This window comes from Nicotiana tomentosiformis, chromosome 8 (genome assembly GCF_000390325.3).
Source record: "Nicotiana tomentosiformis chromosome 8, ASM39032v3, whole genome shotgun sequence".
Classification (NCBI taxonomy): domain Eukaryota; kingdom Viridiplantae; phylum Streptophyta; class Magnoliopsida; order Solanales; family Solanaceae; genus Nicotiana; species Nicotiana tomentosiformis.
In genome coordinates, this window is record NC_090819.1 from 53,520,171 (window position 1) to 53,547,849 (window position 27,679).

The 27,679-nt window shown below is 37.7% G+C and overlaps 1 protein-coding gene across 1 annotated transcript; it reads left to right on the forward strand.

The window, feature by feature from the left end:
- Positions 1–3,442: 3,442 nt before the first annotated feature.
- On the forward strand, positions 3,443–3,952 carry LOC138897480 (uncharacterized). Its single transcript, XM_070183451.1, has one exon. It carries the CDS (start codon positions 3,443–3,445, stop codon positions 3,950–3,952), a length of 510 nt encoding a protein of 169 aa, XP_070039552.1.
- The last annotated feature ends 23,727 nt before the right edge of the window (positions 3,953–27,679 follow it).

The window sequence follows — 27,679 nt, forward strand, 5'->3', positions numbered from 1 at the left end:
ATGTGGCGAGTTTTGGTTGAGGAACGTGATATTATGGCAAAGTGAAGTGTTAACTTGAAGGCAATTCAGAAGAAACTCGGAGAAATAGGACAGCTTGATAATAGGTTGGATCAGTATGGTAATGGTATGATGGATCCTTTTGTTTCTTATGATGTAGTGAGGACTTACCGGTGTTTTGTGGCAATACTTGATAAGTGTGGATTTTAACCACTTATTAGGACCTTCTTGCTTTAGTATTAGTCCGAAAGTGTTGATTTTCGTTCCCAAAACTAATGAAATTGAGCAAATTGCAGGAATGTTGGAGAACTAGACTTTAATGAAGAAATCTAACTCAAAAAGGAGTGTTCTGGCTCATAAAGCTAGAAGGAGCACATCAGGCCAAAAGTGCGGTCCGTAGAAGTAATTATGCGGCTACAGAAGAAATTGCGGACCACAGAATTTTCTCTACGACCGTAGATATGGGGTTGAAGCTCGGATGATGATTGAAGCAACGTGTGGACCGCACAAAAATTGTGCAACCCCAAAACATGGTTCGCACTGACAAGAATTCAAAAAGTTCAGAGAGTGTACAAAATGACCAAGAGTGGAGCCTTGCCAATAGTGCAGCCGTAGAAGGAAACTTGCGGCCGCAAAAGCTAAAGTGCAGCCGTAGACCAAATTGTACGGCTGCAGAATCCCTCAACCTGTAGAACCAAGTAAACGTCAGACCGCACATGGAATTGTTCGGCCGCCAAACCTCCCGAAGGGCATTTTTGTCAGCGAATTTTTGGCCACCACTATAAATAGACGGGAATCACTTTTTTAGGGCAAGTTTGGTAGTTTTTTGAGCTATAGCCGTTGTAGTTTACCACTTTTGGTAGTTTGTGACCAATTTGGATTAAAAACACATTATATTATCATTTTAATTTTGTATTATGGCTTTAATTAGTGTTATTAACTCCAGGCTGACATGGCTTTGAGGTTCACTCAAGATCCGGATTCCCTGAGGGATTATTAATTATGTACACATAAGGAATATTTAACAAAGTAGACCAGCACGTTTCATTCATTAATATCCGTTACATGGGAATACATCAAATAGGAAGTTTACACACACGGCCCAGACTGCTACGAGAGGCAGCAGTGGGGAATTTTTCGCAATGGGCGAAAGCATGTCGGAGTAATGCCACGTGGTGGTAGAAGGCCCACAGGTCGTGAACTTCTTTTCCCGGAGAAGAAGCAATGACGCTCTCTGGGAGCTAACTCTATGCCAGCAGCCGTGGTAATACAGAGGATGCAAGCGTTATCCTGAATGATTGGGCGTAAAGCGTCTGTAGGTGGCTTTTTACGTCCTCCGTCAAATCCCAGGGCTCAACCCTGGACAGGCGGTGGAAACTACCAAGCTGGAGTACGGTAAGGGCAGAGGGAATTTTTGGTGGAGCGGTAAAATGCGTAGAGATCGGAAAGAACACCAACGGCGAAAGCACTCTACTGGGCCGATACTGACACTAAGAGACGAAAGCTAGGGGAGTGAATGGGATTAGATACCCCAATAGTCCTAGCCGTAAACGATGGATACTAGGCGCTGTGTGTATCGACCCGTGCAGTGCTGTAGCTAACGCGTTAAGTATACTGCCTGGGGAGTACGTTCGCAAGAATGAAAATCAAAGGAATTGACGGGGGCCTGCACAAGCGGTGGAGCATGTTGTTTAATTCGATGCAAAGCGAAGAACCTTACCAGGGATTGGCATGCCGCAAATCCTCTTGAAAGAGAGTGGTGCCGTCAAGAACGCGGACACAGGTAGTACATGGCTGTCGTCAGCTCGTGCCGTAAGGTGTTGAGTTAAGTCACGCAATTATATAGGATCTCATCTTAATTCCTATAAATATTGTTGATAGCTTTTAATAAGCTTGCTATGGTTGAGGCAGTTATCTATATTATTTTATTGCCGCACTGGTTCATCATAATTATCTTGTATTTCTAAATTCTTAATTGATGTTTAGTTTTCATACTAGTACTATTCGACAGTACTAACGTCCCTTTTGCCGGGGGTGCTGCATCTTTCAATGGATGCAGGTGGTTCCACAGCAGGAGATATTGATCAGTGATAGCAGTACACCTTCTTCCCAGCAGACTTGGTGAGCCCCACTTCATCCCGGGGTCATGTATCTTTTGTACCTTGTGTATTCCGTTTGAAGTATAGCCGGAGCCTTATTGCCGGTATTATCATTGTACTCTTCTTTATCCATAGAGGCTCCGTAGACATAGTGTGGGTTGTGTATTGGTGCTGGGAAAGACAAAATATGTTATGTTGTGGTTATATTACTTGTCCATTTGAGACATTAAAAATGATGAAGCTATTGGAAATGAATTGTTATTGTAAACAGGAACACATTTTTGTCAAATTAACGAAAATATGTATTATCATGAGTTTGGGTAGAAATAAATCTAACAGGCTTGTTCGGTCGGGTTCACTCGGTTGAGCGCCGGTCGCGCTCCTCAATTTTGGGGCGTGACAGATGTGTATTGATTATCGGTAGTTGAACAAAGTTACTATCAAGAACAAGTATCCGTTGTCGAGGATTGATGACTTATTTGATCAGCTTCAAGGTGCCAAGGTGTTTTCCAAGATTGACTTGAGATCTGTCTACCATCCGCTAATGATTAAGGCATTGAATGTCCCTAAGACAGCTTTTCAAACTCGGTATGGTTACTATGAGTTCTCAGTGATGTGATTTGGCTTGACTAATGGTCTAGCAGTATTTATGGATTTGATGAATCGGGTGTTCAAGCCCTATATGAATTCTTTTATTATCGTATGATATTTTGGCCTACTCCCGCAGTCGAGAGCAGCATGAGTAACATCTTCGGATTGTACTTCAAACTTTGAGGAATCGTTAGTTATATGCCAAGTTTTTGAAGTGTGAGTTATGGGCGGACTCGGTAGCCATCTTGAGCCATGTTGTATCTTCCGAGGGCATTAAAGTTGATCCTCAGAAGATTGAGGCAGTTCAGAACTGGCCTACCTACTTCAGCTACAGAGATTCAGAGCTTCTTGGGTTTGGCGGGTTATTATCGCTGGCTAGTGGAGGGGTTTTCATCTATCTCTGCCCCATTGACCAAGTTGACCCAAAAGGGTACTTTTTCAAATGGTCAGACGAGTATGAATTGAGCTTCCAGAAGCTCAAGACTAATTTGACTACAGCTTCAGTGTTGGTGTTGCCTACAGGTTCGGGATCCTACACCATGTATTGTGATGCATCGCGTATTGGGCTTGGCACGATATTGATGTAGGATGGTAGGGTAATTGCCTATGCGTCTTGGTAGTTGAAGGTTCATAAGAAGAATTACCATGTGCATGACTTAGAGTTAGCATCCATTGTTCATGCACTGATGATTTGGAGGCACTATCTGTACGACGTTCATTGTGAGGTCTATATTGACCATCGAAGTCTCCAGCACATGTTCAAGCAGAAAGACCTTAATTTGCGGCAGCAGAGATGGTTAGAGTTGATAAAAGACTATGATATCACCATATTATATCACTGGGGGAAGGCCAATGTAGTGTCAGATACATTAAGTAGGAAGGCTGAGAGCATGGGCAGTTTGGCGTACTTACCAGTAGCACAGAGGCCTTTATCCATGGATATTCAGGCTTTGGCCAATCGGTTTGTGAGATTGGATCTTTCGGAGCCTAGCTGTGTTCTGTCTTGTGTTGTGGCACAATCTTCGTTGTTGGAACGTATCAAGGCTCGCCATTTTGATGATCCTCACTTATTGGTGTTGAAGGATACGGTGCAGCAGGGTAGTTCTAAGGAGGTTGTGATTGGTGATAATGGTGTTATGCGGCTTCGAGGCTGGATTTGTGTTCCAAATTTTGATGGGTTGAGAGATCTGATCCTTGAGAAGGCTCACAGTTCGCGCTATTCTATACACCCAAGTGTCCCAAAGATGTACTGTGACTTGAAATAGCACTATTGGTGGCGAAAAATGAAGAAAGACATCGTTGCGCATGTATCTCGGTGTTTGAATTGTCAACTGGTGAAGTATGAGCATCAGAAATTGGATGGATTGACTTACATATTGGAGATATCTGAGTGGAAGTGGGAGCGCATGACTATGGATTTTGTGGTAGGCTTACCCCGGACCTTGAGGAAATATGACATAGTCTAGGTTATTGTGGATCTGTTGACTAAGTCCGCACACTTCATTCCGGTGGAGACTTCCTATTCCTCATAGCGGTTGGCTCAGATTTACATTCAGGAGATTATCCGTCTACACGACGTGCCCATATCCATCATTTATGACCGAGGCACGCAGTTCATATTGCATTTTTGGAGAGTCGTGCAGCGTGAGTTGGGCTCACGGATCGAGTTGAGTACCAAGTTTCATCCTTAGATGGATGGGAAGTCCAAGCGCACTATTCAGATCTTGGGGGACACGTTACGCGCCTGTGTTATGAATTTCAGAGGTTCATGGGATCAGTTTGTACTCGCAGAGTTCGCCTACAATAAAAATTACCAGTCAAATATTCAGATGGCGCCGCATGAGGCCTTATATGGAGGCGATGTTGTTCGTTGATTGGTTGGTTTATGCCTTGAGAGACTAGGTTTTTGGGCACTGATTTGGTCTGTGATGCTATGGACAAGGTTAAGGTGATTCAGGAGCGACTTCGTACAGCTAAGTCCAGGCAGAAGAGTTATGTAGAATTAAGGTTCGGCATGTAGCTTATATGGTGGGTGAGAAGGTTCTTCTCTAAGTGTCTCCTATGAATGGCATGATGTGGTTTGGAAAGAAGGGCAAGTTGAGCCCGCGTTTATTGGGCAATTTGAGATCTTAGAGAGAGTTGGGGAGGTTGCTTATATGCTTGCATTGCCTCCTAGTCTAGAAGGAGTACATCCGGTATTCCATGTTTCCATGCTTCGGAAGTACCATGAGGACAACTCGCATGTTTTGGACTTCAGCACGGTGCAACTTGATGAAAATTTGGCCTATGAGGAAGCGTCGATGGCTATTCTAACCCGACTGGTTCGAAAGTTGAGATCTAAGATTTTTCCTTGTATGAAAGTACAATGGAGAGGTCAGCCGATCGAGGCAGCTATGTGGGATTCCGAGTCCTATATGCGTAGTAGATAGCCCCACCTTTTTACCGGTCCAGGTACTCTCTGTGTCTGTTCGAGGACGAACGATTCTTTTAGAGGTGGAGAATGTGACGACCTGATAGGTCTTTTTGAATATTAGCCCTTATTTCCGTGTTCTTAGACGTTTCATAGCTTCATTAGGTGTTATATGACTTGCGTGCATGATCCGTGTTGTTTTTCGAAAAGTTTTTATGTGAAATTTTAAAGAAAATGTGACTTTTGGTTTTAAAAACAAATTGAGCTGGCCACGGACAACATTCTTGGTAAATGACTTCGGATCGGTATTTTGACAATTTCGGTAGATTTATATGATTTTTTGGACTTGTACACACGTTTGGTTGGGGTCCGGGTTGACCCGAGCGCATTTCGGTGCATTTTGTGAAAGGTTGTGAAAAATAAATTTTCAAGTTGAAATCTTGAGTATTGCCGATCAATTCTTGTTATTTGATGTTATTTTGATGATTTGAGGTGTGTAGCAGGTTTATATGATGTTATTACACTTGTTTGCATGTTTGGTTTCGAGCCCAAGGGGCTCGGGTGAGCTTCGAGTGAGTTCCAGATGAGTTTGGGTAATTTGGCAATTGTTGGTGTGCTTCAGTTCTTGTGCTGAAATGTAGGTCTCGCATCTGCGATGACCTATTCACAAATGCAAACTCCGCTTTTGCGAAGTTGAGCTTGCATTTGCGATGAGGGATTGGCAGGGTAGACTTCGCATTTGCGGACATCCCAGGCTTCGTTTTTGCGATGGCTTGGTTGGATTTGCGGCTAGACACTGGACTTAGGCAGGTTCACAAATGCAAATCTTTGATATTTTCGGTATCACAAATGCGATGTTTTTGTCGCATTTGCTACTTATGCAGGATGGAGGCATAGTTCGCATTTGCGACCTGTGTTTTGGAATTGCAATGGTTACAATTGCGAACAAGAGTTCACAATTGCAGCACCTACAGCTGGGTAAAAGATGGAAAAATGGGACTTAGTTCATTTTACACCATTTCTCAACCCTAAACACTCTAGAGGAAAATTTTGAAGATATTTTTCATCCCAAATTTATTGATTTGATTGGTTTGGAGGTTAACTCCTAAGGAAAAGTCGTGGTTGAGCATTGATTTGATTTAGGAGTGAGTTACTGGTGTTGGTCCCAGCAGCAGTTAGCAGAGGCTTGCTCGGATTAGCTGATCATGGAGACTTGAGGTATAGCTGCATGGCGTCTGCAACCCTGAAGTCCCCTTAACTATCTAGTTCTACCATTTATTATTATTTCAAACAGTTGTACTTTCATTTAGACTTGGGTTGTTGTACTGTTAGAATGATCATGTACTTGTGACACCAGATTCCGGGGTTTGATTAGTCAGCGTTTGAAGTTATTATATCTGCTTTTAAAACTCTACACCTTTATTTCTTGTTATTTTGCTTCAAATTGGTTTAAAGTGATTAATGATGTACTAAAGTTGGCTTGCCTAGCAAGTGGACGTTAGGCGCCATCACGTCCCCGAGGTTGGGATTCCGGGTCGTGACAGAAAATATCCTTGACCAACGTTATAAAAGCTGCATCCAACATAGATCTCGTGATCTGCTACTTCCATCGTCAAAATCTCCAGTGTTTTAGCTCAATTGCTTCATGAGAACCCAAAAACTTATGGTAGCCTCATCAAAAACCCAAAAACTTATGGTAGCTTCATTAAAAAATAATTCAGATCCAAAATTACAGTTTCATTATGAGTATCTTTCGTGCATCTATTTATTACGTATTATTTTTGCAGTTGATCGAGATTTTATTAACCACTTCAGATTTCACATTATTTCTGCGGTGGATTGAGCTTCATGTTACTATTAGTTAAATGAATCAAATTTCGTTTTTGAAGTTTAACAAATGAAAACGAGTATGAATTATAAGTTTTAAATAATTTTAGGCTACTTAGAATTAAGTTAAGAATCATATTTAGTTATTTGAAAATTAAAACTTAAGATATCATAACTTAAAATGCTTCAAAAAATTTTAAAATATCAGATTTAATAATTAAAATCGTCAAAACCTTCAAAACATTCAAGAAAGTAATAGGTAGTGTTTTCCAAGAAACTTCACACTAAATGAGTTTGTAGTTCCAAATATATAGAAACTAACTTCAGCATGTGTTAGCCCAAACAAAAACACTTTTTATATGATATATTTTAGTCATTCATTTAAGTGCACGATGGGTACAATTTGCCTTGTTACTACTTTCAACGTGAGATGAACCTTAGATTATAAGTACTTAAATCATGATATAAAATTTGTTCTAGTTAATTATTCAACACTATTCTAAAAAAAAATTAGTGAAGTTACAAATTTTAATGACAACAAGTATGTACTAAAAGTATAGTTTGACATAAAAATAAAGACAAGCAAAGGAATTGTCACGACCCAATTTCTCCCTCACTGAACCGTCGTGACGTCACCTAATCTCTACGACTAGGTAAGCCTAACACTTTTGCGGAAGTGAAACTAAAGCATGAACATTAACTACTAACAGTAACAAATATCTAATAAGTAACTGAATGCCACTCGGCATATACAAATTATCACCTCTGAAAATGTACAAAATAATTTTTCAAAACCCGGAATACCGTAAGTCACAAGCTACTAAGAAGTCTTAACCGTTCTATACATCATTTCTATAGAAAGAAGGAAAAATGAACATATGGGATAGAGGGGGACTCCGAGGATCTGCGGGCACGGGAAGATGTACCTTGAAGTATCCAATAAGCAGCAGCGATTGCAACTAGTGATGAGGTTGGTAAGATGAAACTGGATCTGCACACAAAAAATATGTTCAGGAAAGGGCGTGAGTACACTACAACGGTACCCAGTAAGTGCCAAGCCTAACCTCGGTCGAGTAGTGACGAAATCGGGTCAGGACCCTACTGGTATAAATATAATGAAATAAGACAGAATGAAATACAGCAGTAAAAAAATAAATACGAAAATCTAACAGGAATAGAATCAATGAAAGACAACAGCTCAGAACACAGTGATAACAACAGGGGATCTCTCAGGATACCGTCCCGTAGTACCAAACGTAAATGTGCAGGGGGGATCTACCGGAATACCGTTCCGTAGTCCCAAAGTAAATATGCAAGACAGGGGGATCTACCGGAATACTGTTCCGTAGTCCTAAAGTAAATATGCAGAATAAGGGGATCTACCGGAATACCGTTCCGTAGTCCCAAAGTAAATATGCAGCGCAAACAATAGAAATACAACTACATCACGAAATCTTACGATTTAGACTAAGTACCAGTCAAGGAGGAAGCAGGAAATTGACTAAGCATGCTGCACAGAGTTTCACATAAATAATTAAAATACTTAGACATGCAGTTCTAGACTAAACAGGATAAATTCATATGCTAGTGTAGCTCAGTTAAAGGAAGACAGGTATTTTACTTAATGAAAATAGAGTTTTTGTAACAATAGCCCGTGTACGTACTCGTCACCTCACGAACACGACACTCACATATCAAACAATACCAAATCCTAAGGGGAGTTCCCCCCATACAAGGTTAGGCAAGACACTTACCTCGAACCAAGCTCAATCAATCAGTCACAATACCTTTCCCACGAATATCCAGCTCCGAGTGGCCCAAATCTAGCCAAAATAAATTACATAGCATAAATATAAGTACAAGAAACTAATCTAGCTAATAAAATCAAAGCTAACGCAAGAAATTATAAAATTACTCAAAAAGCCTCCCCGGGCCCACGTCCCGGAATCGGGTAAAAGTCACAAAATACAATCACCCATTCACTCACGAGTTCACTCGAACCAAAATTACTCAAATCCGATACCAAAATTTCGATCAAAATCCCAAAATTCGGCCTAAAAATTTTTCTCAATTTTTTCCAAATATTTACCCCAAATCCGAAATTAAATGATAAAATTAATGATAGATTGGTAGGATATAACCATAAAGGAGTTAGGAATCATTACCCAATGACTCCCTCTAAAAATCTCTCGAAATTTCGTCTTCTACCGAGCTCCCAATTCAATTTTGTGATATGAACTCAAAACCCTCATTTTTTAACTTTAATACTGCCCAGTGATTCCTTAATCGAGATCGCGGAAAAGGCCTCGCGATCGCGAAGAACAACTTCGCTCCCTCAGAAATTTACTCTACGCGAACGCGTAACACCTCACGTGAACACGATGCACTAGCTGCTCACACTTACGCGATCGCAATTGTCCATATGCGACCGCGAAGAGTAACACTCAAACTCCACTGCTGCCTCACTTCTTCTTCGCGAACGCGGCCTAGCCCACGCGTTCACGGTGCACTGTCTGATAACCTTACGCGATCGCGTCTTCATCTTCACGAACGCAAAAAGCAATTTTAGCTGACCTCTCAGATGACCTACGCGATAGCGAGATCTCCCTCGCGAACGCGATGAAGAAAAATGTCTGCAATAACACAAGAAAATCTGCCAACTTCCTAAGTCTAAAAATGACCCGTTGAGCATCCGAAATATGCCCGAGGCTCTTGGGATCTCAACCAAACATACCAACCAATCCTAAAATACCATACGAACTTGGTCGAGCCTTCAAATCACGTCGAATAACATCAAAAATATGGATTATGCACGGATTCAAGCCTAATAAACTTTGGAATTTCTAAATTCTACAAACGACGTCAAAACATATCAAATCTCATCCGAATGACCTCAAAATTTTGTACATAAGTCATATTCAATACTACGGACCTACTCCAACTTTCGGAATCAGAATCTGACTCCGATATTAAAATTTTCACTACCGGTCCAAATCTCCAAAAATTTGACTTTCGCCATTTCAAGCCTAAATAAGCTACGGACCTCCAAAACACAATCCGAACACGTTCCTAAGTTCAAAATAACCCAACGGAGCTAACGGAACTAACGACACTCCATATCGAGTCGTCTTCATGTAGTTCCGACTATGATCAAAATTCTAAGACTTAAGCTTTCATTTAGGGATTAAGTGTCCCAAATCACTCCAAAAATCAAAACGAAACCTCCCGCCAAGTCACAATAGCATAAATAGATATTGGAGAAGCAGTTAATAGGAGATCGGGGCTATAACTCTAAAAACGACCGGCCAGGTCGTTACAGGAATGCTTGTAACTACAGATGACGAACTCAGAAACTGTATACATTTATTGACGAATGATTTAGCTTTCAAGAATAGACATTTCATCAAGGAAGAAGGACAACGATTTCCTGACACTACACCTCCTTCGAAATCTGGAATATTGCAAGGATTTTCTGACCCTATAACTGATTCAGACCAATATGCTAAAGGTCAACAAGAATTACAACTAATAATAAAAATAGACAACCAACACGTCTTGTGACAAAGTTTGTTCTTATTTCCTCCAATGATAAGTAACAATCAAGATCAAGACCATACATAGACTGCACCTGCAATAACAATGATAATTCAAGAAATTATTAAAACTTCAACTGCTAAGAAATCCAGTAAAAGGGCAAGGAGAAAGGTCAAAGAATCTCCAATAGATACAATATTTAGGCACGATGCATCGCCTGATGAAATAAAATTAGGATCAATTTTTGTTAATAAGAAGAGCATGACTGAATTCTTCTACAAGTTGTAAATCAAGCAAAAAGTTGAATTCATTGCTATTAGAGCATGCTCAAAGATATGAGCTAAAGTGCAGAAGGAGAGGTGTGGTTGGAATGTACATGCTACTAGTACTAGAGATTCCACACTCTTGAAGATAATAAAATTTTAGAACAGTCATGAATGCTCAGTTGATGCTAAAAAATCTGATCAAAAGCATGCCACATTAAAATTTATAAGTGACCAAATTATAGAATATGTACGAGATAAAAAGATTGAGGTTACGACAGTCTTTATATCAAGCGAAAATAAAATAAAATTTATAATTAACATCAAACATCACAAGGCATGGCTTTAATAAACTATTGCTTGTATATGATGAATATCGGAATAGAATTACCAGCTTCTTCTTTCATACTTTCACATGATGGTGCATAAAAATCAAGGATTAAAATAAGTATTAAAAGAGACGACCAAAATCAGTCTTCAATATTATAATTCTGATAAATATTTAGATGAATCAGTTTGAAGCTTATCACAATAACTAAGTAACCGTCAGGCTAATGAGTCTGAAGTTTCGCCTGTAGCCACTCACTCACCGATGAATAGCATACTTTCCTCTTAGAATATCTCTTGAATAAGCGGATGAATCACTTGAGCTTTCAGACCTTAAAAAACAACATTATGATTTGTTTTATTTTTTGGTTGTATAGGTTTGCTTATATGTTCTTTGTTCCTGCTGCGTCAATAATGGTTGATATTACTGTAGACCTGTGATTGCAGTGGGTGTAATATTTTTAAAGTCAAAATATTACGGTATCATGTTCGTTGTTGTATTAAAGGATGCAAACAACTAAATTTTCATCTCTCTTTTAGCAGAGAAGAATCCAAAACAACGACTCACCCATTTGGTTCTTCCAGGAGTTGCGAAAAATAATTGATATCACCGTGAACTAGTTTTCCTATCAGATAGAAACAACCATATACACGTGAAATCAAGAACATTTATCCTGAAGCCATCATGGTATCTGTCTCTATCACTTCGAGAAAATATAAGCAAAGGAATGTAAAAAACTCGGTGATAAATCTTTCGTTATGCTACAAGGTCATACAGTTGTGTCATGATCCAAAACATCACTAAGTCGTGATGGCACCTAACCCAGCCCACAAGGTAAGCCAAATAGTATAAGTTACTACTACAACGAGAAATCGTCAGTATATTAATAAAACTGCAACAAAATTTATTACAACTATCCCGAGGATTAGTAGTACAAGTCCTGAGCCACTATGATTTAGATTTACAAAGCTTATGAAATGAATAAATATAGCATTTGTTTGAAAGTTACATAAACAGAATTGAAATCCAAAGCTACTATGAACAAAAAAGTAGTATGAATCTGACATGCTTGTATGTCTCCAATGCAAAGCTCTGTCTTAAAAAATACTCACCTCCAGAATCTGCACGCAAGGTGCAGAAGTGTAGTATGAGTACAATAGACCTCATGTACTCAGTAAGTATCTTGAATAACAGCAGATGTGTAGTGGCGAGATTTCTAAGTCAAATGATACTCATCTTGCAGAACCTGTGCTGCTCAATAATATGTATAACATAGAAAAAATATTCTAGATAGACAGATATGGAATAAAGAGTATCAACAGTAAAGGTGCCCCAACATGATCCGATTCCGTACCAATTACCAAATAACACATTGAATAGAACCTTTCGAAAATCAAATATATATCAATGCATGGTTACAACTTTCCTTTTACATCAACCTGTTATGCTACCAACAACTCAACAAAACATGAGGTATCGACTCCACGTAAGTAGTCCCATCCTGGCAACCAAATCGTCAAATAACCATAGAGGAATATATTAACATGTTAGGTGCAACGTAAAAACATATAAAATGCACGAAAACTCATAAAGAACTCACTTGAAAAATCAAGGCAACATCCAGTTTAGACAATAAGTCATCAAATAGAAATACAAACATATGGCACCTCGTGCCCACAAAAAATCATAATTGTTGCCCTTATTACTCCCCCCTGATAAAATCACAATAGCCACCTGTATCGCTCCGTCCTGAAAAAAATAATATCCTGCCTTGTCACTCTTGTTTAACAATATCCCGCCTCGTCGCTCCCGCCTGGCAAAATAATAATATCATGCCTTGTTGCTCCGATTTAATAATATGCCCATCACAACAACAACATTAATTACAACCGCACGACAAAAACCACGTACTAATACCCAACAATCCACAAAACATGTCCACATGTGCCTCAATCACAACAATACAAAATAACAAATCATCATCAAGAAGCATACACTCAAAACACATCAATAAAGTGAACAAGGATATAATTGTAACGATCCGACCAGTCGTTTTGTATATTTTAGCCCCGTTTTCCCTATTTTATTCTTTAAACATGTGTATTTTTGGTTACTTGACTTGCGAGGTTAGTTGGTTTGGTTTTGGAAGTATTTTGGATTGATTTGAAAAACTTAGTCCCTTGGTTTGAGCCTTAACTTGTAAGAGTTGACCGGAGTTTGAATTTATGTAGACAACACCGGAATGGTATTTTGATGGCTCCAATAACTTCTTATGGCAATTTTGAACTTAGGCATATGTCCGGATTTGGGCTTGGATGTTCCTAGGTTGTGTTGGCTTGAATTGGCGAAAGTTGGAAAGTTGAAGGTTTAAAAGGTTGATAGATTTGATCGGGGGTTGACCTTGCTGATATCGGGATCGGATTGTGGTTTCGGGAGTTGGTATAGGTCTGTTGTGTCATTTGGGACTTGGATGCAAAATATGAGGTCATTTCGAGTTAATTTGATATGGTTCGACATGTGTTTTGGAAATTAAAAGCTCATTAGTTCATTAGGCTTTAATTGAGGTGCGATTAAAAGTTTTGATATTTTTTTGTATGAATTAAGGCCTCAAGTATGTTTTGGAATTGGTTGGTGTGATTGGACGGGGTCCTAGGGGCCTCGAGTGTGTTTCGGATGGGTTCGGGCCACTTTCTCATGTTTTGGATTACTTATGTCTAATATATGGTTTCCTTCATCGCGATCGTGACTAAGGAGTCACGTTCGTAGAAGTTATTTTCGTGTCAGGCAAGATTGTTCTTCGCGTTCCCGTAGAATGGGTTGCGTTTGTGGAACTGGAGAGGCAGTGGCCTTCGCGTTTGCGAAGGCGGGACGCGTTCGCGTAGTGGAAGGCTAGCTGGGGCATGGGCTCGCGGTTGTTCTTTGCAATCAAGTGAATTAGGCCGTGTTCGCGTTGGTCCCAGCAGTTTGAGCATCGCGTTCGTGATGGTTGTCTCGCGTTTGCGTAGGAGGCTTAGCAGCTGGGCGAAGATTTTGTCTTTGCGATCGTGACATAGGTCCCGCGATCGCGATGTGCACACCTGGGCAGACCACTTAAGTACTCTATTTTGAGGGTTTTTGTTATTTTATTACATTTTGAGTCATAGATCTCGGATTTGGGCGATTTTGGAGGGGATTTGTACGATTTTGATTGGGTAAGTACTTTGACTCGGATTTGTTTATACTTAATGATTTCAAACTTGAATTTAGTGATTGTTTGATGAATTAATTTGAAGAAATTTGTATTGAAATCGATGGTCGGTATTTATGAGTTTTGTCGGGTTCCGGGGTGTGGCCCGGGGTTGACTTTGCATAATAGAACCAAAATTGTAGCTTTATCATTTATGATTATTTTCTATGGATTTTATTGAAAGGTGTTTTGGCTAGATTTGAGCCGTCCAGAGGTTGATTTGTGCAGGAAGGACTTCTTGGAGTTTTGACTTAGTTTGTTTAAGGTAAGTATCTTGCCTAGCCTTTTGTGGGGAATTTTCCCTTAGGATTTGGTCTAATTCGCAATATTTGTGTTATGTGAAACAACATGTACATGAGGTGACGTGTGTGTACACGGGCATATATGTTGGTTGTGAATTTCCCTTTGATTTGGAGTTGTTTGTTATATGAAACATGCATGCTTTTATTTTGTTGTTCACTCCCGGTACCCTTATATTATTATTATAATTCTTGTACACCTTGTTGTTGAGCCGTGGACTATATCTTACTGTGATATTAATATTGTTATTGTGGTGATATTGTGGCACATGTGTACGTGTTGTGCGAGTTGATTGTAATTGTGTTGTAATTACTCAGCCAATCATTTTGTATATTTGGGCCCCGTTTTCCCTTTTGATACATCACATATATGCATTTGTGGTTTTATGGCTTGCGAGGATGGTTTATTTTGTTTCAGGAAAGTTTTGGAATGATTTGGCTCCTTTGATTCTTGGTTTAGAAGCTTAAGTTGGAAATATTGACCGAGGTTTGACTTTTGTTAAAACAACCCCAAAATGGTGTTTTTATGAATCCAATAGATCGTATTATGATTTTGGGCTTAGGAGTGTGTCCGAGATATAATTCGCAGGTTCCTAGATTTATTTGACTTGTATTGCCGAAAGTTGGCAATTTGAAAGTTTAGAAATTCCTTAGGTTTGACCGTAGGTTGACTTTATGTCTATCGGGTTCAAATTTTTATTTCGGGACATGGAATAGGTCTGTTTTGTCATTTGAAACTTTTATGCAAAATTTGGTGTCATTCTGAATTGGTTTGATAGGAATCAGACGCTTGATTGTGAGTTTAGTGATTCTTGAGTTCATTGTGAAATTTCATGTATTTTGATGTCCAATTCATAGTTCCGGAAGTTATTTTGGTGTTTTGATCATGCGAGTGAGCTCGTATGATATTTTTAGACTTGTGTGGATGTTTCGTGTGAAGCCACGAGAGCTTGGGTGAATTTCAGGCGTGTTTTATAATGGTTTGAACTTGTTTCAGGTTGCTAGTGCTGCAGTCATCGCAATTGCGAGCACCAGTATCGCAATTGTGAAGTATGTAGGGAGGGCTCAGGTATCACAAATGTCACGCCCCAAACCTGGGGAGGCGTGGCTGGCACTCGGTGTCGTGCTGGCCCGAGCAAACCACTCTGCAACTCTTTTTTTCTTTGTAATTATCATGGGCCAATATGGCCACAACTGGTAATGTATAATTATAAGTGGGCAAACACTAATGAGCCATCTTTCTTAAAGCATGAATACATATGGGCCGTCAAGGCCTATGACATACTGTACAAAATGAACCTCTATCTACAAAGCCTCTAAGATTATTTGACATCAAATGGGACAGGGAACCGGTCAACCCATAAGTCTGTAGCAAAATTCTGACACGATGACTCATAGACTCGGCTGCACTCCGAATGAGGTGGAGTCTTACCGATTCTTCGCTGAATGCCAATCTCGTCTACTATGAGGGATCGTCAAGCTGATTATCTATACCTGCAGGCATGAATACAGCGCCCCCAGCAAAAGGACATCAGTACGAATATTGTACTGAGTATGTAAGGCAGAACTGAAACATAACATTCATTAAAGACATATAAGAATCAACCTGAATCTCTGAAGTGCCACCGTATATGCATACTTATTATACTTACAAATATAATGCTTCTCTTCGAGACTATTTCTATTATCCATATCGTATGATGCATGACTGCCCAACTGATCAGTGGTAACTGCCCGACCGGCCATAGCTCGATGGTAAATGTGTAACTGCCCAACCGGTGATAAATAATGATACATAACTGCCCAATCGGTGGTAACTTCCCGACCGGCCGTAGCTCGGTGGTAAATGAAGATGCATGTCTACCCAACCGGCCGTAGCACAGTGGTAAATAAATATGCAGGAAGATGCATGTATTACTACATTAAAAACATTAACATTTTTAAAAAATTCCTCCACAGAGAATTAAGAACATACTTAGAGATGCTTGAATATAACTTTATAGAAATGAATAACATAGACATCCTTAACTGCTAAGAGTAGAACCACTTATGGAATAGCATTACGTTTATTTATCGTTACTTGGATCATGCCAAAAGGAAATAAGGGATAGCCTTAATATACCTAGACCCTTAAGAAATTGAGACCTGAGCCGCATGAACCATCTTGAGAAGGTTCAAGATTTCAATATCTTGGACATGCTTCATACGTTCTTAACCAAACATAAAACATACATAAAATATTTACATTCTACAAGATGAAGTAAACACTTTATCTCTTAGATTTTGGTGATTCATGGAGACTTTAAACATAATCTTTTATATTAGTAGTATGGGCCTACTTAGTAGATGAGTTATCCCTCTAAATTCCACCTTTTATATGAATGTAAGAGTCACTTAGTTAATGTTATATGGCTGCCACGTGAAAGACTTTTTAATTTTATCCAAATAAACTAATTAATTAGTTAATCTTCCATTAAAATTACTAATTATCCAATTGTTCACATAATTAAAAATTATCTCAAATTACTTAAAATACTACTCACTTCTAACACACTTTATATAACTTACTATAATGGTCATGTGGTACCATATAAAATAAATACATACATTATTATTTCATTAAAACATCCATGTAAATATATATACATATATATTCTCAACTTTTAATTTTTCTAATCTCATATAAAGAGTATTACGCTTAATTCTTAAAATGGTAAAAAAGATAACCTTCTTTTCTTGTGAGAAAATAATTTCTATCTTTTACAATAAAAAAAATCTCATAAACTTTCTCATATTATGTGTATAATTTAAAGCATATTCGAAAGTAGTAATATTAATAACTATATAAAATCATATTTTTTAATTTTTTTTTTTATTTTACAAAAATATTTCACTCAAAATACTACATCAAACGTATTTTCTTAACTCAACTTGAACCCCTAAATGATACTCGCGACTGAGCCATACACAATATCAAGGCAAAAAGGTGTAATGTAATAAACAGTCTTATGTCCGTTCACACTCATTTGAAGCTAGCTGTAATTTACGCTACTGCTGTCTAAACATAGTACAAACTAATTCTCAATGCTATGCTATCTAAACATAGTACAATCTAATTCTCTAATATGAGAAACCAGAGTATCTACAAATAACAGTTTCAAGGTTGTTAAATTTACGGTGTCTTAAATAACATAGTCATAAATCCTCTATAATCTCATGAATGATCTTAATCCCTTCAAGCTCATATGGATTACTATGACTTATCCTAATATTAAGGTACGGGATGTAACATCCTTCCCTCCTTTAAAATATTTGTCCTCGAATGTTAACTCTTAGAGATTTACAAAATTCCTCACTAGGGTCTCCTTTATAAACTAAACTAAAATCCAAACTATATGTGAAGTCTCGACAATTCACACCCCTTTTGTACTTGAGTATCTGGTATCTTCTTCACCTTTACCTTACTTGCTCCTCAATCTCGCAGCGTATTTTCTGTTTCTTTCATACCCTCCCTTCAACATAGGTAGGAATTACGCCTTAAAGCTCTACTGTGATACCTGCACCTCTGGTGCATACAAAATCTGGCGAAAGTTTCATATTGATTTCTTACGACTCAGCTTTATGGCACGATCTGGAAACGAAAGAAGGGTAACATTTCCTAAATTCCCTATAGACTCTCAGTTATAATTATGGCGCGCAACACACCCATAAGTGAGACTCTACTAGGCACGGCTTTGTAGACTCCCTAGGACACGACCCGCTCTGATACCACTTTATCACGGCCCAAACCTGGGGAGGCGTGGCTGGCACTCGGTGCCGTGCTGGCCCGAGCGAACCACTCTGCAAATCCTTTTTTCTTTGTAACTATCGTGGGCCAATATGACCACAACTCGTAATGAATAACTATAAGTCGACAAACACTGTATTAATGAGCCATCTTTCTTAAAACATGAATACATATGGGCCGTCAAGGCCTCTGACATACTGTACAAAATGAACCTCTGTCTATAAAGCCTCTAAGATTATTTGACATCAAATGAGACACGTTACCGGTCTACCCATAAGTCTGTAGCAAAACTCTGACACGATGACTCATAGACTGGGCTGCACTCCGAATGAGGTGGAGTCTTACCGATTCTTCGTCGAATGCCAATCTCATCTACTATGAGGGATCATCAAACTGATTATCTATACCTGCAGGCATGAATGCAGCGTCCCCAGTAAAAGGACATCAATACGAATAATGTATTGAGTATGTAAGGCAGAACTGAAACATAACATTAATTAAAGACATAAGAATCAACCCGAATCTCTGAAGTGCCACCGTATATGCATACTTATTATACTTACATATATAATGCTTCTCTTTGAAACTATTTCTATTATCTATATCATATGACGCATGACTGCCCAACTGATCAGTATTAACTTCCCGACCGGCCGTAGTGCGGTAGTAAATGCATGACTGCCTGATCGGCGGTAACTCGGTGGTAAATGTATAACTGCCCAACCGATGGTAAATAATGATACATAACTGCCCAACCGGTGGTAACTGCCTGACCGGCCGTATCTCGGTGGTAAATAAAGATGCATGTCTGCCCAACCGGCCGTAGCACGGTGGTAAATGAATATGCAGGAAGATGCATGTATTACTATATTTAAAAAATTAACATTTTTAACAAATACCTCCGTAGAGAATTAAGAACATACTTAGAAATGCTTGAATATAACTTTACAGGAATGAATAACATAGACATTCTTAACTGCTAAGAGTAGAATCACTTATGAAATAGCATTACGTTACGTATCGTTACTTGGATCATTCCAAAAGAAAATAAGAGATAACCTTAATATACCTGGACCCTTAAGCAATTGAGACCTGAGCCGCATAAACCATCTTGAGAAGGTTCAAGATTTCAATATCTTGGACATGCTTGATATGTTCTTAACCAAACATAAAACATACATAAAATATTTACATTCTACAAGATGAAGTAAACACTCTATCTCTTAGATTTTGGTGATTCATGGAGACTTTAAACATAATCTTTTATATTAGTGGTATGGGCCTACTTAGTAGATGAGTTATCCCTCTAGATGCCACCTTTTATATGAATGTAAGAGTCACTTAGTTAATGTTATATGGCTGCCACGTGAAAGACTTATTAACCGTATCCAAATAAACTAATTAATTACTTAATCTTTCACTAAAATTATTAGTTACCCAATTATCCACATACTTAAAAATTATCTCAAATTACTTAAAATACTACTCGTTTTTAACACACTTTATAAAACTTACTATCATGGTCATGTGGTACCATATAAAATAAATACATACACTATTATTTCATTAAAACATCCATATAAAAATATATATATTTTCTCAACTTCTAATTTTTCTAATCTCATATATAGAGTAAAAATTTCCGTACGCTTAATTCTTAAAATGGTAAAAAAGATAACCTTCTTTTCTTGTGAGAAAATAATTTCTATCTTTTACAATAAAGAAAATCTCATAAACTTTCTCATATTATGTGTATAATTTAAAGCATATTCGAAAGTAGTAATATTAATAATTATATAAAATCATATTTTTTAAATTTTTTTTTTATTTTACAAAAATATTTCACTCAAAATACTACATCAAACGTATTTTCTTAACTCAACTTGAACTCCTAAATGATACTCGCGACTGAGCCATACACAATATCAAGGCAAAAAGGTGTAATGTAATAAACAGTCTTATGTCCGTTCACACTCATTTGAAGCTAGCTGTAATTTACGCTACTGCTGTCTAAACATAGTACAAACTAATTCTCAATGCTATGCTATCTAAACATAGTACAATCTAATTCTCTTATATGAGAAACCAGAGTATCTACAAATAACAGTTTCAAGGTTGTTAAATTTATGGTGTCTTAAATGACATAGTCATAAATCCTCTATAATCTCATGAATGATCTTAATCCCTTCAAGCTCATATGGATTATTATAATTTATCCTAATATTAAGATACGGGATGTAACATCCTTCCCTCCTTTAAAATATTCGTCCTCGAATGTTAACTCTTAGAGATTTACAAAATTCCTCACTAGGGTCTCCTTTATAAACTAAACTAAAATCCAAACTATATCTGAAGTCTCGACAATTCACACCCCTTTTGTACTTGAGTATCTGGTATCTTCTTCACCTTTACCTTACTTTCTCCTCAATCTCGCAGCGTATTTTCTGTTTCTTTCATACCCTCCCTTCAACATAGGTAGGAATTACGCCTTAAAGCTCTATTGTGATACCTGCACCTCTGGTGCATACAAAATCTGGCGAAAGCTTCATATTGATTTCTTACGACTCAGCTTTATGGCACGGTCTGGAAACGAAAGAAAGGTAACATTTCCTAAATTTCCTATAGACTCTCAGTTATAAATGTGGCACGCAACACACCCATAAGTGATACTCTACTAGGCACGGCTTTGTAGACTCCCTAGGACACGACCCGCTCTGATACCACTTTATCACGGCCCAAACCTGGGGAGGCGTGGCTGGCACTCGGTGCCGTGCTGGCCCGAGCGAACCACTCTGCAAATCCTTTTTTCTTTATAACTATCATGGGCCAATATGACCACAACTCGTAATGTATAACTATAAGTCGACAAACACTGTATTAATGAGCCATCTTTCTTAAAGCATGAATACATATGGGCCGTCAAGGCCTCTAATATACTGTAGAAAATGAACCTCTGTCTACAAAGCCTCTAAGATTATTTGACATCAAATGGGACACGTTACCGGTCTACCCATAAGTCTGTAGCAAAACTCTGACACGATGACTCATAGACTCGGCTGCACTCCGAATGAGGTGGAGTCTTACCGATTCTTCGCTGAATGCCAATCTCATCTACTATGAGGGATCATCAAATTGGTTATCTATACCTGCAGGCATGAATGCAGCGTCCCCAGCAAAAGGACATCAATACGAATAATGTACTGAGTATGTAAGGCAGAACTGAAACATAACATTAATTAAAGACATATAAGAATCAATCTGAATCTCTGAAGTGCCACCATATATGCATACTTATTATACTTACATATATAATGCTTCTCTTTAAAACTATTTCTATTATCCATATCATATGACGCATGACTGCCCAACTGATCAGTGTTAACTGCCCGACCGGCCGAAGCGTGGTGGTAAATGTATGACTGTCTGACCGGCCGTAACTCGGTGATAAATGTGTAACTGCCCAACCGATGGTAAATAATGATACATAACTGCCTAACCGGTGGTAACTGCCTGACTGGCCGTAACTCGGTGGTAAATAAAGATGCATGTCTGCCAAACCGGCCGTAGCACGGTGGTAAATGAATATGCAGGAAGATGCATGTATTACTATATTAAAAATATTAACATTTTTAACAAATACCTCCGTAGAAAATTAAGAACATACTTAGAAATGCTTGAATATAACTTTACAGGAATGAATAACATAGATATTCTTAACTGCTAAGAGTAGAATCACTTATGAAATAGCATTACGTTTACGTATCGTTATTTGGATCATGCCAAAAGAAAATAAGGGATAACCTTAACATACCTAGATCCTTAAGCAATTGAGACCTGAGCCGCATGAACCATCTTCAGAAAGTTCAAGATTTCAATATCTTGGACATGCTTGATACGTTCTTAACAAAACATAAAACATACATAAAATATTTACATTCTACAAGATGAAGTAAACACTCTATCTCTTAGATTTTGGTGATTCATGGAGACTTTAAACATAATCTTTTATATTAGTGGTATGGGCCTACTTAGTAGATGAGTTATCCCTCTAGATGCCACCTTTTATATGAATGTAAGAGTCACTTAGTTAATGTTATATGGCTGCCACGTGAAAGACTTATTAACCTTATCCAAATAAACTAATTAATTACTTAATCTTTCACTAAAATTATTAGTTACCCAATTATTCACATACTTAAGAATTATCTCAAATTACTTAAAATATTACTCACTTTTAACACACTTTATAAAACTTACTATCATGGTCATGTGGTACCATATAAAATAAATACATGCACTATTATTTCATTAAGACATCCATATAAAAATATATGTATTTTCTCAACTTCTAATTTTCCTAATCTCATATATAGAGTAAAAATTTCCGTACGCTTAATTCTTAAAATGGTAAAAAAGATAACCTTCTTTTCTTGTGAGAAAATAATTTCTATCTTTTACAATAAAGAAAATCTCATAAACTTTTTCATATTATGTGTATAATTTAAAGCATATTCGAAAGTAGTAATATTAATAACTATATAAAATCATATTTTTTAATTTTTTTTTTATTTTACAAAAATGTTCCACTCAACATACTACATCAAACGTATTTTCTTAACTCAACTTGAACTCCTAAATGATACTCGCGACTGAGCCATACACAATATCAAGGCAAAAAGGTGTAATGTAATAAACAGTCTTATGTCCGTTCACACTCATTTGAAGCTAGCTGTAATTTACGCTACTGCTGTCTAAACATAGTACAAACTAATTCTCAATGCTATGCTATCTAAACATAGTACAATCTAATTCTCCAATATGAGAAACCAAAGTATCTATAAATAACAGTATCAAGGTTGTTAAACTTACGATGTCTTAAATAACATAGTTATAAATCCTCTATAATTTTATGAATGATATTAATCCCATCAAGCTCATATGAATTATTACGACTTATCCTAATATTAAGGTACGGGATGTAACAGGAAATGCGATGCCTTACTTGCAATTGCGAAGAATGGGCTTTGGGTTGTGCTTGTTGCAATTGCGACCATTTTGTCGCATTTGCGGAAGGGACTCACTTCGCATTTGTGAAGCCAGTGTCACATTTGCGACATTTTCATGGGTTGTCAGGCTCCGCATTTTCGATAGGTTATCCGCATTTGCGAGGGTTTTCAATTGCGAACCCGGGGTCGCATTTGCGACTTCTGCACCAGAACAAAAGTGTTGGAAAATGAGACTTAACTTTATTTATTACATTTTAGAACCCTTGACTCTGTAGGAGGCAATTCTGAGGAGGAATTTCATATACAACTATTGGGTAATTGATATTGATCCAAATTTAATTGTATTACATGATTATTTATGAGATTTAGCCTCTAGTCCATGGAATTTGAAGAGAAAAATTTGGGGGATTTTGTCTAACATTTTAAAAATTGAGAATTTGAGATTTGAGAGTCGAACTGGACTCAGATTTTGAAAATAAAATACATATATGGACTCGTGGGGTTATGGGTAGTTAAGATCTACCCTTGGACTCGAATTTTGACCGGACGTGACCGGGGTTTGACTTTTGTTGACTTTTGGCAAATTGTGTAAGATCTTAACTTTATTAATTGAAATTGATTTTTCTTTCATTTTTTGATGATATTAAGTCATTTTTGGTTGGATCTGAGCCGTGCGGAGGCGAAGTTTAAAGGAAATGCCATTTTTAAGTGTTGATTTGGCCTAGTTGAGGTAAGTATCTTGTCTAACTTTGTGTGGGGGAACTACCCCATAAGATTATGTTAATTTACACTATTTGAGTTATGTGAAAGACGTGTACATGAGGTGACGAGTGCGTACATAGGCTTATATGTGGAAATTGAGCGGTTACACTCTTATGTAACTTATATGAATTTAATTGAAATTGTCATTATATGTTATATCTTTCATTGTCGAGTTTATTCTTATATGCATTTAGTTGAAGCTGTAATCACATGTTATATTTTTCATTGTTGAATTTATTCTTATATGCATTTAATTGAAGTTGTTAATACATGGATTATCTTTCATTGTTGAGTTTCTTTTTATGTATTTATTTGAAGTTGTTATTACGTGGAATATCTTTCATTATTGAGTTTATTCTTCCGTTTCATTTTGTTGTCGTTAAGACTCTTGTATATATTGTTGTTGAGTCGTAGGCTATGCTTTGTTATGATATTTGTATCGTAGTTTTGGCAAGGTTGTGGCATATGGGCACGTGTGGTGCGAGTTGACTATTGTGTTGTGATGAGATACGCATGCGGCGGTATAAGGGTGGTGATACTGATGCGCATGCGGTGAGATAAGAGGGATTTATGCGCGTGTTGCTAGTAAGGGAAACTACTTTATTTGAAGCACACGCGGCGAGGTAAGGGGCTTAAAGCACGTGAAGCTATTTCGAAAAAAATATTTTTTTAATAATCACGGTAAAGCTCACGCGGCGTTATAAGGAAGACTTGTGATATGTGATTATGAGGTGTGGCATCTCGGGTGTGTTTCTTATTGAAAAACTTGTGTTGGAACGACTTGATTATTTGGACCGTCATTTGTTTTTCTTAAATCGGTTTCACTTGCATTTTATCTGTGTTCCGATTATTTAGCTACTTTATAACATGTTTACTCCTTGTTGTCATTTATTATTTTTACTTCCCATTGTTAGTTTCATATTAGTCTTCTTTCCATTTCTATATGTATATTAATATTCTTTCCATTATTTGCTTTATGTTAATATCTTGCACATATTTTTGTGTCTAGTGAGTATCTTTACTTACCTCGTCACTACTCTACCAAGTTTAGTATTGATACTTACTGGGCACCATTGTGGTGTACTTATATTACGCTTCTGCACATTTTTGTACAGATCCAGGTACCTCTGAGCATGCCGGTCATTAGCTATCTACTATTGCAATTTGCTACGGAGACTTGAAGTTATACCTGCCATTACGCTCGAAGTCGCCTTTTGGAGCTTTACTTTACTACTGTATTCTTTCATTCCAAACATTGATGTAATTGACATTCCTAGTTACTCTCAGTAGAGCTTATGACTCTATACTACCGATTTTGAGGTTGTATGACTATTGTTCAGCTTTAGCTATATTATTTCATTTATTAGTTTAATATTTAATAGTTAAGTTAGTTATTTCTGTTATTTTTCAGCATGTGCTAGGCGTACTTAGTCTTAGAGATTAGGTGCCATCACGATTCCTAAGGTGGTATTTTGGGGTCGTGACATGTGTGGAGTATAAGGATGGCGAGATGCGTATGCGGCGGCATAAGGGTGGAGTTATTGATACACATGCGGTGAGATAAGGGGGCTTATGCGTGTGTTACAAGTAAGGGAAAATACTTCATTGTGATGCACACGCGGCGAGATAAGGAGGCTTATACGCGTGTATGTAAGGGAAAATATTTCTATGTGAGGCTTACGCGGCGTCATAAGGGTGGCTTGTTGATTATGATATGTGGTGTTTCGGGGTGATTCTTGTTGTTATTTTTGTGTTGGACCGGTTTGATGAGTTGAACATATCAATCTTTTTCTTAAATGATTTCACTTTCTGTTTTTATGAGTTGTTGATATTTTTGCCGTGTTATCACTTGTTCTATTCCTTGTCACCATTAATTTGTTATGCTTTCCATTGTTAGTATTATATTGATATTCTGCACAGGTTGTTTGACTAGTGAGTGTCTTGACTTGAATCTCGTCATTAGTCCAGCGAGGTTAGTCTTAATACTTATTGGGTACCGATTGTGGTGTACTCATACTATACTTCTGCATATTTTTCTGCAGATCCAGGTACCTCAGAGCATGTTGGTTGTTAGTGGGTTGATCCGAGTTACTATGGAGACTTCAAGGTATACCTGCTATTCCGCTCGCAGACCTCAGAGTCACCCTCTTTAGTTGTTTTATTACTTTTTATGGATTCCAGACAGTGATGTACACTCTGAGATCTATTGTGTACTTCTTGTAGAGCTTATGACTCAGTATTATCGGGTTTTGGGATTTATGACTATTGTATTCCGTTGTTGGTTATATTATGGAACTCTTCATCTTTCATTAATATTTAAGTTGGTATTTTTCTATTGATCTCGTTATGTGTTAGGCTTATCTATTCTTAGGAACTAAGTGCTATCATTATCCTTAAAGTGGGATTTTTTGGTGATGACAATAATCAACAAAAGTGCGGATGGGGTTCAACAAATAAAACATGACTACGGCAAAATTAGATATACAAACCAAGTACAAGTAGTCATACAAAGGATCACATATGTGTCACAGAGTGCACACGTCTCCAATAAAGGCACAACACAAGAACAAGTACCAATATGTCTTGATAATATACGCGTATCTACCTCCGAGGCAAGCTTAGCATAAATCTCAAAATTTACTCATCGTGTTCCACATATGGTACCAATAGCCTCAATATTTCTCTAGCATGGGTTATTATTCTCATGTAGTCGATTAATTGAATAATACATAGAATCAAGTAAAGTACAGAACCAAACAAGGCATAGAGTAAGCTAGAATCTACCCCGAGCATGAATACCCATGGCACATGTATATATGCTCGTCACCTGATATATACATCACCCCCGCATGTAGCAAACAATATCAATTTGTATACAGAGTTCTCTCACCAAAAGTTAGGCAAGACACTTACCTCAAACAAGCTAAATCAATACTCTAAAAATGCATTCTCACATGAATTGGCCTCCGAACTGCTCGAATCTAGCTAAAACACAACCCAATAACATCAAATAATGTTGTAGGAATCAAACCCAAATGATAAAGGTTGAATCTCAAATCAAATACTCTAAGTCAACCAAAAAAATCAACCCAGGATCGCACCCTAAAACTCGACACAACTTAATAATCCCAATCACCCATTCGAATACGAGTCCAAATATATAAGTTTCATCCAAAACTGACTCCAAATCGAGGTTCAAATATCCATTATTCACTCTCCAAAATCATAGTCAAAATCCCCAATTTCTCTTGTTAAATCTCATGTTTGTTAAATCTAGTGATGAATTCACATAAATCGCATAGATATATGTTAGAATCACTTACCCCAAATATGTAGATGAAGGTCTAGGTTGAAACCTTTCAAAATCGAGCTCCCAAGTCTTTAAAGTGTTGAAGAATGAAATAAAAGTCCAAACGTCCCGTTTATATACAAACATCTGCTCTCCCATAGTGATAACCACACTTTTCCTAGTGTGGTCCGCACTTTCAAGTTTGGCAACTGCAATCCATATTGTGCGGTCGCAATCCAGCAGTAACTGCACTTGTAGCCT